Here is an 11,924-nt window from a genome sequence, read left to right on the forward strand (position 1 = left end):
ACAACAGGAAGTGGTTGGAGAATGATGCTTATTGTTTGAACTTAACAGTGTGTGATTTAACAGAAATATCCCAATTCCTAAATTTTCTTTAAGTTGAACATTTGAGAAAAAAATACAAAAAAATGTAGACTAATCTTGAAAAAATGTATAGAAAAAAATCTTTCTAGAAAGAAAATTAGGAAAAAATTTCCTAATTTTAAAAATTTTCCACTATTGAAACTCAGAAATATCCTTCTCCTTACCATCCCTCAAAATAATGTCTGCTTAATCTCAACATTTTAGATTTTTTTTCTGCAAATTTTCAACTTTTGGAGCTCAGAAATGTCCACATTTCTTCATATAATTTTAAAAAAATGATAATCTCAACATTTGTGAGTGTTTTCTAGGAAAGGTTATAAAATCTATGAGCTGAATCTCAAACTTTCTGATTTTTTTTCTTGCAAATTTTGAACTTTTGGAGCTCAGAAATTTTTTAACTTTTTTCCAGAAAATTCTGACTTTTTTTTGCTTTCAGAATTTTACTCCTACAAATGTTTGAGTTTTCAAAGTCAGATATTGTAATTTCAAGAAAAATGTGAGTTTTTTCCCCTATCTTCAATGGCCTAACACGCTATTGTACCCATGTAAAGTTTCCTCTAATCTTACCTCCAGCTGCGGTCAGCCAGCCCCCCGGGAGGCGGCGCTCTCCCCGCCCAGGGCGCATCCTCCTTCGGCCACGCTCTGTGTGGAAACCGGAGCAAAACCGCTCCGTTTCTTCCTTTCCAGCCGCCAAACAAAACGGAATAAACACCAACCATGAGCCGTTTTGTCCACAAACCAGCCTTTCCTCTCGTTATCTTCCTGCTCGCTGCTGTCGGTGTTTGCGCCGGAGGTTCGGACGCGCCGCGCGGGGTCGCGGTCGGGTTCGTCTTCGACCTCCAGGCGAAGTGCGACCCGCCGTGCAAACACGGAGGAGTCTGCATCCGAAACAACACCTGTCACTGCTCCAAGGGCTACGAAGGAGAGACGTGCCAGTACGGTGAGGAGCTAACGATGCTAACTTTGGTTCCGACATGTTGGAAGAACAGTTCGGCTGTTGGTAAAGTTCGAGTATCTAGGAAAACACGGCACTTTAATTCATCCAGGTATTTTAATTGTGTGATAATACTTTATTTATTTAAGATTAGAGTCAATTAATAGTTTGCATGTCCGCCATTAATGGTTTGTTTAAAATTGAACTGGTAACTTCACATAATTGCTGAGTTGGGTAGTAATTAGTTACATTTACTCAGTTAAATTTACTTGAGTAACTAAAGATTCATCAGTTTTTTTATAGAAAGAAACTGATTTGGAGAAAAATGAATTTGCCTAAAATGATTAAAAAGACATTATTGGTTCTGTTGCAGCCAACTGTTTCCCCAAATGTAAAAATGGCGGAGCTTGTCTCCGTCCAGGGAAATGCAGATGCCAGCCTGGATATGGAGGAAGATACTGCCACACAGGTCAGGTTGACAAATCAATCAATAGATCCATCAGTTTGTTATATTAATCAATAAATGTGGCGCTCCACAGTGTCGTGTGCGGGCGGATGCTGGAACGGAGGGGAATGCAACGCCGTCAACGGAGAGGCCAAATGCATCTGTCCGTCCAGCTGGAGTGGATCAAAATGCCAGGATGGTGAGTTTAATGGCTGCGTCTGGTCATGTGATCACACAAAGGTCAAAGGTGCCACATACACTGCAAAAACACAAAATACCACCAACTAATTTTGGTCTAGTTTCTAAGGCTTAGTAAACTTGAAATAAGACAAAACTGACTTATAAATAATGTTTCAGCGAGATATAGGAGCTTGTTTTAAATCAATAATTACTTAATACTGATGAAAAACTTCTAGATCTATTGGCAGGTTATTTTACTGATGGCATAAGAAAATGTTATTGTGAAATAATCTGCCAGTTAAACTAGTAATTTTCACTAATATTAGAGAATACTTTACTGCTTTGATCCTTTTTCATGAATGTTTGAGAAATCATTTAGTCACCATGGCAACCATTCGGCTGTGCTAAACGCCTGCGTGGACGTAGCTACGCCTTCAACGATGCAGCTCCTCCTCTGAGCTGCAGTTTCCAAACATTCCAGTTTTCTAACTGTCCCACTCAAATCCTCAGACAAGCAAGCAGCAATTAGCAAACACCTGGAGAAATTACGCATCTGTTGATCTTTTTACAACAACGCTGGTAAAAAGTGTTTAATAGAGGAGCCATGTTGTGATGACTTCCTGAAGGCAGTTTCAGAAAGAGCAGGAGTTTCTTAAAGAGACAGAGGCCCAATTTAAAGGCATTAAGTTACAAAGTTACATTTAAGTAAAAATGATACAAGTAGCATTTTTATAACAACTGAAACTGACATAGTTACTTGATTGTGGTGTAACATGCTGCTATGTGCCTGGAAAATACATAATGCTGCAAACTTTAGAAAGATTTGCAACTTTGATCGTACATTTTTGAAAAGTTTGAAAAAAGTAACTTTAGGACACAACAATCACATGAAAACATCTCAACATCCTGGACGAACCGATGTGGATGTGGGATTTTGTTCTCTTTGGATGTATTGACTAAGTATTCGGTTTGTTTCCTGGTCTCCTTCTTGAGCCTTGAGCATTTGTTTGGTTTGTCCTCCAAACAGCGATCTGTCCCCAGGGCTGCAGGAACGGTGGGATCTGTGTGGCTCCAGGAATCTGCAGCTGTCCAGAGGGATGGCTGGGTGGAGCGTGCCACAATGGTGAGATCAACACTTCTACCTTTTTATCATCTTTGCTGCTCAGATTTTACTTTTTTCTGCCTTTTTGTGAAATCAGCTGCAGAGTTTATGAAGTCAGCCTGTTGGGATTTCACAGAAAAAGCTAACAGCTTTTGGTTTTGTGTCCTTTGTGTCGGGTTCAGCCGTCTGCGATCAGCCCTGCCTGAACGGAGGGAAGTGCATTTCTCCAAACAAATGCCGCTGTCGGCCGCCTTTCTCCGGTCCTCGCTGCGAGGAGAGGAAAAAAACCCACTAATCATTTCCAGACTCCAAAATGAGGATTATTCTCTTGTAGCTCAAACATTGTTCTGCATAACATGTATCACCTTTTTAAAAAATAAATGAAACATTTGTACTGTGCTTGTTTTTTAAATACTGTAACTTGTCAATAAATAATAAATGTCAAACATGTATTTACAAAACAGACAAAAGAAGTAAATTTATTTGCATTGCAAAACAATGTTTATAATTAGGCTTTCAACAATATCAGGGTTCGATGTAAATAAATACAACACACTTATGTAAGCGTTTTGATAAAAGACTATAATTTGTTGATGGCAGAATCATAAAACTGAAACTAATTTTTGCCATCAAATATTTGCTGGAAGTTAATGTTTGTAAAATAAATGAGTTAAAATATAATTGTGTACGGTTAAACAATAACACACTCCTGTTGTGATTTTATAAAATGAAACCTTCATAAATCTTTAATGTTACATGTATTTTTTATAATTCAACTGGAAAACAAGAAAATCTGTTTTTGCGGTGAAGGCGTTTTAAGAGATTTTGTTACAATCTGATAGATCCGGAGAATCTTTGCAAGAACAAATGTTCTCAAATCAAGATGTTCGACAAAACTGAGTGATGCATTTCCATTAAAAATTAATCATTTGCAGAAACTGAAATGAGGTTTAGCTTTTCTGTTGCATTATACAAGTTATACCAACTATAACATAAAAGAAAATAATGCAAAAGTATATTTCCTATCATGGTTTTGTTTTTAAAATATAAAAACTTGACTGACATGTTCATCCACTGCTATAGAGTCGTCTATATTTAAAGTATTTAAATGAATTCAACAGATTTTACTTTTAGCCTTGAGGTAGTGAAATGCAGGGACAAAAACACAAGTGCAATAAATCATCTCCGTCAGCTGAAATGTGCACAAATGAGCACATTTTGTTCTCCATCATACATTCAAACATGCATCCGGTTGTTTTATGCTTTTTGCAGTAATTCTCTTCATCTTCTCATGCTTGTGAAGCCTGTGAAGAAGACAAAAGATTTTAAGAAAACCAGGTTTAGACAGAACATATATTACATATAAATGATGCAAAATCATCTCCTGTGTTTCTGCAAACTCTTCTGAAGCCACAAAGTAGCTCAGTTTTTAAGAATCGTGACCTCATGTCTCACTTTTATGGCGCAGGTGAGGCCCTTGAAGCCTCTGCGGCAGTGGCAGTAGTCGGGCAGCACGCACCGCCCGCCGTTGAGGCACGGCCGCCTGCAGGAGGCTGAGCAGAAACAGCGTCAATAAAAAATATTCCTGCAGAGCTGAGGCTCTGATGACATTTATTCAAGTTCACATAGAAAAAGTCAAACTGACGGTTAACTACCGAGAAAATGTTCCAAGTTCCAGTTAACATTAATTTGATTTATTTATATTCTCAAACTCATAAAAAAATGTTTGAAAATTTTTAAAAACAAACAAAAGCGTGTGCACAAGTATTCACAGCTTATCCTGAATATTTCATTTAAAAACCTAGAGAATAAACAGGTAGAAAGGTGCCTGATTTTTATTAGACTACATTATTAGTGAAACAATCTACAGGTGGAACCAGCACTTTCTCATAATGTTTTTTGATCAATTTTTTTTATTTGCAAACATGAAGAAAACATGTTTTGTCTGTTCACAAAGAGTGCTATAATCTTTTACAGTCCTCTTCCCAGTTCTTCTTTTTCATTAATGAAGCAATTATTGATTTAAAATAAGACCAAACTAACTTACAAGTAACTTTTCAGCAAGAAATAAAACCTTGTTTTAAGTGTTTTGCAATATTTGCATTAAAAACTAGAAGAAAAGGAACGTTTAAAGAATAAAAAGCAAACATAAGACCTGGGTAGAAAGGTGCCTGATGTGTTATTAAAGTATATTATTATATTATTAGTGAAACAAACTGCCAGTGGAACTAGCAATCTTTCATAAATAGTAAAGAGTAAATAGTAAAAATAAAGAGTTTATTGACTTAAAATGTGCTTTTATTTCTCGATGGAGATGTGACATGCCAGAGTCATCTGTTGTGTGTAAAATGTTGATGAAAACATGAATTTATTCCATTTGCAGTAAGTAAAATGTTCTTACAGTTTCGTCTGGGTGGGCCGGTGTGATTTATCGACTCACGCGTTTGACAGTGCAGCCCTTCCCAGCCGGCAGGACAGTGACACGTGTTCGCTCCCACGCACTCGCCACCATTTTTACACTTCTGTAAACAAACGGCTGCAACGGAAACAGACAGAGTCAAAGTCTCTCAGGACTTACTTACACATAACAAACACAATGCTTGATATGAGGGACGCACAGATTGTAGGAGCAGAAATTTACGCAACGATGTGCATCAAAGTGTAATAACAGATTAGTTAAACAAACGATTTAATGAAAAGTAAATCCTCATGAGGTGGATCTCCACATCACACAGATTTAAAATCTTATGTTATTATGTCATACGTGATCATAAAATAGATGCATTTATGCCTGAAACTGTACCTTCACAGAGCTTTCTTACATTTATTTTAAAGTTTTGTTGTGTACTAATGAGTAGTTATCGTGTTAAACAACTGATTACATCTTCAAATCCTGACAATATGATTGTTACTTTTGCTGTTCAAGTCTCAAAATAATATTGAACTGATACTTTGATTAATTAGTTGTGTAATTATTGTAACCAGCATTTGATTATATTCTTAAATTATACATCAAAATGTTTGGAGATATAAACTCATGTTTTCTGCCTTCTCTGCAGGGCAGAAGTAAAATAAATTTAACAGAAGATTTAGACTTTTAAAGGAATCTAAATTGTTTTCATAAATTATTGAAGATTAAACTAAAATATATCTCGATTATTTTTTATTCCTGCTATATAATCTGTGATTAGAAATAAAAAATCAAATAAACTCACGCATGTTGCATCTTTTCCCGCTCCAGCCTGAAGAACAAGAGCATGTGTTCGGTCCGACACACTTCCCTCCGTTCATGCACGTCAGCTCACAGACACCTGGAACAAAAAACATTTTTAATTCTTCAAAAACCTTTAATTTTTTTACATTACTGCCAAGAAGACACATGAAACAGTTATTTAAAATGTCGTTGACTGATAATCGTTCAGTCGCTCAGAAAGTCTTTTCTTGGAACTTTATCTGCGTTTTAAATCAATTTTTTGTCCAATATTTGAACCTGAGTTTAACATCATATTGTGCAGAAGGACAAAAGAAGTAAAATATTATCAAATTGTCTTAAAATGTCGTGTTATTAAAGTTTCCTTAGTTCAGCGGCTGTATGTGGAAAAGCAGCAGAAATCCAAAGAAAAATCGTATCAGAATCAGTTTTATTTGCAAAGTTTGTGCACAAAAATAAGGAATTTGACTTAAAAGTAAATATACAAGAAAGGAAATAAAAACAAGTTGTCATTTTTTTTGTAAAAATATGGTTTTAAAAAATAGGGAGAAAATGTTCAAATAATGAAAAACTGATTGTCCATCAGAGACAGCCTTTGTAGCGGCTCGTTTTTCTAAACCATGCTGCGTTGCGCCAACATGAAGGTAAAACTGTGTCCAGGATGTGTGGGATCTGCAGAGAAGCTAGCTGCTCTTTCCCTGATGCTAAACCTGTACATGTAGGTCAACCGTCTGTCTTCAAAAGATTGCAGAAAGGTTGATGACCTTTGCACTAACCTGAAGTTGTAATACATACTCAATAAAAAGACAATGATTACTTACTTTTTTGGCATCTTTTTCCTGTGTAGCCCTCTGGGCAGGAGCAGACGTTGTTTCTGATACACTGACCCCCGTTTTTACAGGGCGGGCTGCAAACAGCTAAAACCAAACAAAACAAAACAAAAAACTAATTTCTTCCACAATAAATTTATTTTTTCATCCAACAACCATGTTAGAAGTAACAAATATGCAGAATTTGGTAGTAAACAAGTTACATTTACTCAATTACATTTACTTGAGTAACCTTTTTGAAAAATGTACTTTCAGGAGTATTTTTAGTACTCTGTACTTTTTATTTTTATTTGAGTAATTTTATTATGAAGTATTTCAATAATAAAATTTCAGTGGATTTTCTACACACTGAATGGAAAAAAAACATGTTTCAACCAAAAATTCCCACAACTGCAGTTTTTGTTTATGAAAGTTTCATAAATTTTTTATTGAATGAATCTGATTTGGAAATATTTTATTTTGGTCGTTTAATTATATGAATCATTTAAATTTTTGTAAATAAAAAAACTCCCCTTAACTTACATACTGGTCAGTCTTATTATGTAATGTTTAAATATTAAATGATTGATAATTTGATCAGATTATTAACCAAATACCTTTTTACTGTTACTTGGGTAATTTCTTCGAAGTCTACGTTTAACTTTGACTTGAGTAAAAATATGTAGAAATAGTGCTACTCTTACTTCAGTACAATTTTGGGTACTTTACAACCTCTGCAAATAAGAAACACTGCAAAAACACAAACTCTTAAGTATTTTTATCTAGTTTTTAGTGCAAATATCTTGGTACACTTAAAATAAGACAAAACTAACTTACAAGTAACTTTTCAGCAAGGTTTAGGAGCTTCTTTAAGTCAGTGATTCCATAACATTGATGAAAAAGTTCTAGTTCTAAGTGAAATAATCTGCCAGTGGAACTAGTACTTTTTCATGTATATTAAGGAATTATTGAGTTTTTGCAGCGCAAGGAGAGATGTGTATTCCAAATGCTTTAAATAAAGATTACCAATTTGGCACTGAAAGCCAAAGAAGCCAGTGGGACAGGCGCAGACATTTGGCCTCACACACAATCCTCCGTTCAGGCAGACGGGGTTACACTGAGCTGCAGTAGAAACAGCTGTTAGCTTAGCTCACGCTGGCCTAGCTTATGCTGCGTCTCTGAGGTGAAGCCTGACTGTGTGTTTCCTTCCCTACCTGAGCTGCATGTTGGTCCGTACCAGCCGTGTTTACATCTGCAGACGTCTGGAGAAACACACTCGCCTCCGTTTTCACAGTGCCTGCTACACACCACTGGGAGAAACAAATCAGCCCAGTTAGCCCTGATGAATGGAAATATTAGCACAGAGCTAATGAACTGGATCATGTTCTGTCAGGATGAACTGCAGACGTGTTGCTGACTGGAGGACAACCTGGAGATGTGTGAGAACTTCACTGCAAAAACACAAAATCTTACCAAGTATTTTTGGTCTGATTTCTAATGCAGTTTGGCACAGATCTTAGTTCACCCGAAATAAGACAAAACTAACTTAAAAGTAACTTTTCAGCAAAATATAGGAGCTTGTTTTCAGTCAATAATTCCTTAATACAGATGAAGAAGATTATTTTCACTTACACGAAACATTTCCCTATCTTATTGTGAAATAATCTGCCAGTGGAACTAGAACTGGGTTGCTAGGTAACGGGTTTGGCTTGGCTGGGGTTGCTAGGTAACGGCAAAGACACTCTCCCCATGTTATAATTTCCTGAAAATGTTGTAACTTTTTGGTATTTTTCAAAACTATACCAACACATAGCATGTTGTCAGTAAAAGGATGTATGAATAGAACTTTTTAAGTATTTTAGACTTATCGAAAGTCATTTTGTATTCTTGAAGGTGAAAATTACTTTTTACTTTTGTACTTTTTTACTGTTACTTGAGTAAAACAGCCCAACCTGTACTTTTACTAGAATATTTTTTATATTAGTATATGTACTTCTGTATAATTAGAGAATGTGAGTACTTTTGACACATCTGTAACAATGGAGTTGCAATAACAAAATGAACACAAAAAAGATTTAAAGTCAGCAGACCGGCTGGAAAAACTGTTTGAAAAGTTAAGGTGCATCTCACTGATTTCGCATCTGGGCCCCACGTAGCCGTAGGCGCAGGTACAAAGGTTTCTGGCCAGACAAGTGCCTCCGTGTTGACATGGCGGCTCGCAGCTCGCTGCACAACACAAAAACACCCAGCAGTAATTAGTGAGCCATGTCTCTCAGCAGGTTCGATTCATCTTAGGATCTGCTCAGATTACCGTCCTCACAGGATGGCCCACTGTAGCCCACAGGACATTCACACACGTCGGGTTTCACACACCTGCCCTGGTTCTGGCAGTCAGGCCGACACACGGCTGAGAGGCGGGGTGAACACACACAATCAGACGCTGAGATAAATGGGACGAATCTGGAGAGGTGCTGATGTGTTAATGAGCTTGTTTTCCTGCGCAAATAAACAAAGTGAGCTCCGTCACTCTCACCTGTGTGACAGTTGTATCCGGTGTAACCTTCTCTGCAGGTGCAGGTGTTGGGCAGAGAGCACTCCATGTTCTGCCCACAGGGATATCTGCAAACAGCTGAAACAGAAAATACATTTTAAACAAAGACAGTAAGATGAGGGAGAAAAATTCAGGCTCAGGTCTGTCGCTGTAACAAATTTTCCTGGACGATAAATTGTCCCAAACAATAATGTTGTTGTTTTGAAGTAATATGTTGATAATGACATAATAATGCAAGAATCTATTATTTAGAATCAGCAAAGCAATAAACAACAGAAACAACAAATAACATTTATTATGAAGTATCTATAAACAAAATAGTGTTCAAAAACAGAGGAAAATCAAAACACAATGTTTACACTCGCACATCAAAATGTTTACACACAGATGTGAAATTACACAACCGTACATCTTTGAAAAGCAGAAGTGGAGCCTCCTGCACCACCAACAAGAATGCAGCAACTGTGTGTGTGTGTGCTTTTATCTGTGTACTGTGATTAGAAAGAAACTTACACTGTTATAGTTTAAGTTGTATTGTATATCTTGCCAAGGGACTGCAGAAGCGAGTTAGCTTACGCTATAATCTGGTGCAGCACATTAAATGGTGACATTTATGTTTGAGCTGTACATTGTCCCTGTCTAAATAAAGATTATTATTAAGTGGTTTCTGAACGGTAAGTCAACAACAAAACACATTTATTTTTTTTAACCAGCAGGGCACACAACGGTAAAACCAAACAACCTGACGTCCAACTTGGTTGCTAGGTGTCGGGGCAGGGCTTGGCCGGGGTTGCTAGGTAACCATAGTGTTGTAAAATTTGACTTTGTGAAACGGCTCATTTTCCAGACACCCAAAACATTAACTTATGGCCAGAAAACATCCAGATGCTTTTTTAAGCTTTTTTTTTCTTTCTTATTTTTAGAATCAGTTGGAAGAACAAAAATGTGTAAAATGTGAATTTTGCATCATAAATAATATTTAAATATAAAACTGTTCTTCATTTTTATTTCATTTGGCAGACAATTTTTGATGGGAATTAAATTGTACTACATCAGCCGATCACCGCTTACAACTGTTGTTTGTCCGAAACTAAAATGGCCGCCGCGGTGCGGCCATTTTCTAAATGTTCTAAATGTAGTAGTTTGACTTCATTACTCAGCGTCATACTGAAGGATTAAAATACTCATCATCACCTTTACATACGAGTCCATCCCCGGTGTAACCGTTCGGGCAGCGTCCACACTTGAGGGATCCTGAGCGCGTCGGTTCACAGATAACACCGGGAAAGCAGGGAGAATCGGAGCAGGTCACATGACCAGTATCCGAGGACAGCGCCACTGTGCTATGCTGTCCCCTGTGGACGGAGGGAGAAAATATTCGAACTGCTGTTTTGTTCTGAGGAGAACCAGTGGGCTGTTTGTTATTGAAAGAAGCTCTTCTAGTGTCTGGTCTCCACTTCCTGTCCGGTGGTTGGTTGTTTGAGGCAGGAGAAGAAGAAGATGACGAGGAGGAAGATGAGGAAGAGGAGGAGGTGGAGTGGGTCCTTTCATAGGTGGAATTAGACACAGGAGTCCCAACATATGCTCTGCTGGTGAGTGTTTCCTGACCTGAAAGACGCTTAAAGTTAGAGAAAGTGACTTTAAAGTCGACAGGAACATAGCCTTGATTTCATACATTACTCTGAAGTAAAACTCAGATGTTTTATTTATTTTGTGTTATTTCTTCTTTAGAATTAAGAGAGAAGGGTTTGTTTAAAGAAACAAAGATCAGGATGAATATTAAAAATATTTGTGGAATAATTGTGAGGAGATAAAGCTATGTTTTTCAGTCTTTAAAAGTATAAAAATGATTAACTGAACAAATACAACAATCTTTTTTATGATTTTTTTTAGTTTCTCTAGAGATTTAGCTGGAATTTCATGTTTTAGAAAATATAGAGGAAATATTTTGCTGCTTTTATTCTGATGATGATTTATGTATAACAAAGTGAAAGTACAATAAGCTTCTCTTTACACTTTGTGTTCTTGCCTTTGACAAGAATTTAAATATTGTTTATCTTTTTCTATACTTGTCTTTTTCACCGTTTGACATGGATTTGAAATAACTTTCATTCTTTAAAACCAGATAGCCACCAAACAGATAATGCTAACGATTCATTTGCTGAAGGATCATGGACCTCCCTGGTCCAAAATCCCATCTTTTCTTTTTTACATTTTTTGTACCCTCTTTTTAGTCAGTGGAAAGGGAGAAGATAAAACAATAAGCAATGCGTTCAAAGGTCATCAGAAGGCAGAACATTTGATCCAAAGCATGTTAAAACATTCAGAGAAAAGTCCAGCTCCTTTTTTATCAAAGTTTATTTCACCATATTGGATCAAACTGCTTAAAATCTCACCCGTTTCTGTGCACATTTGTCCGTTTCCTTGGAGACCAGGAGGACAGGGTCCACAGGCGAACCCGGCTGAAACATGGACGCTCTCGAAGCACAGAACTCCCGGGTAACACGGCGTCCTGCTGCACGGCGAAGGACCCGACGGTTTGGGTCTCTGAGAAACCTGCGGCGCTCTCACTGGAGAACCTGCGATGCTTTCCTCTGTGTAAGGCAGTGGTGGG

At 37.2% G+C, this 11,924-nt stretch overlaps 2 protein-coding genes across 3 annotated transcripts in view; one reads left to right on the forward strand and one right to left on the reverse strand.

Annotated features, from left to right (window-relative positions):
- Positions 1-727: 727 nt before the first annotated feature.
- seraf (Schwann cell-specific EGF-like repeat autocrine factor) lies at positions 728-3,131 on the forward strand. The gene is made up of 5 exons (XM_015051033.1): positions 728-1,018; positions 1,386-1,481; positions 1,552-1,656; positions 2,665-2,760; positions 2,922-3,131. Exons 1-5 carry the CDS (start codon positions 796-798, stop codon positions 3,032-3,034), a joined length of 633 nt encoding a protein of 210 aa, XP_014906519.1. The 5' UTR covers positions 728-795; the 3' UTR covers positions 3,035-3,131.
- A 60-nt stretch (positions 3,132-3,191) lies between these two features.
- vwde (von Willebrand factor D and EGF domains) overlaps positions 3,192-11,924 on the reverse strand; it is a 35,016-nt gene continuing 26,283 nt past the window's right edge. Inside the window, exons 20-31 of one of the 2 annotated variants that reach the window (XM_015051032.1) lie at positions 11,707-11,904; positions 10,505-10,918; positions 9,293-9,388; positions 9,071-9,166; positions 8,890-8,985; positions 7,974-8,069; positions 7,786-7,881; positions 6,772-6,867; positions 5,955-6,050; positions 5,180-5,275; positions 4,195-4,292; positions 3,192-4,043 (exon numbers count right to left, since the gene is read on the reverse strand). In XM_015051032.1, the coding sequence (XP_014906518.1) occupies positions 4,029-4,043; positions 4,195-4,292; positions 5,180-5,275; positions 5,955-6,050; positions 6,772-6,867; positions 7,786-7,881; positions 7,974-8,069; positions 8,890-8,985; positions 9,071-9,166; positions 9,293-9,388; positions 10,505-10,918; positions 11,707-11,904 (1,493 nt within the window). In that variant the 3' untranslated portion in view covers positions 3,192-4,028. Of the gene's footprint in view, positions 4,044-4,194; positions 4,293-5,179; positions 5,276-5,954; positions 6,051-6,771; positions 6,868-7,785; positions 7,882-7,973; positions 8,070-8,889; positions 8,986-9,070; positions 9,167-9,292; positions 9,389-10,504; positions 10,919-11,706; positions 11,908-11,924 lie in introns of both variants that reach the window. The other variant, XM_015051030.1, reaches the window with a different exon arrangement.

The sequence above is a fragment of the Poecilia latipinna genome, unplaced genomic scaffold (genome assembly GCF_001443285.1).
Source record: "Poecilia latipinna isolate Pla-1442-1.1 unplaced genomic scaffold, P_latipinna-1.0 Scaffold1024, whole genome shotgun sequence".
Lineage (NCBI taxonomy): Eukaryota > Metazoa > Chordata > Actinopteri > Cyprinodontiformes > Poeciliidae > Poecilia > Poecilia latipinna.

Coding starts and splice junctions, on each gene's coding strand:
- seraf (XM_015051033.1), top strand. CDS start 796: ATGAGCCGTTTTGTCCACAAACCAGCCTTTCCTCTCGTTATCTTCCTG. Junction 1,019..1,385: donor AGGAGAGACGTGCCAGTACG/GTGAGGAGCTAA, acceptor GTTCTGTTGCAG/CCAACTGTTTCCCCAAATGT. Junction 2,761..2,921: donor GGGTGGAGCGTGCCACAATG/GTGAGATCAACA, acceptor TGTCGGGTTCAG/CCGTCTGCGATCAGCCCTGC.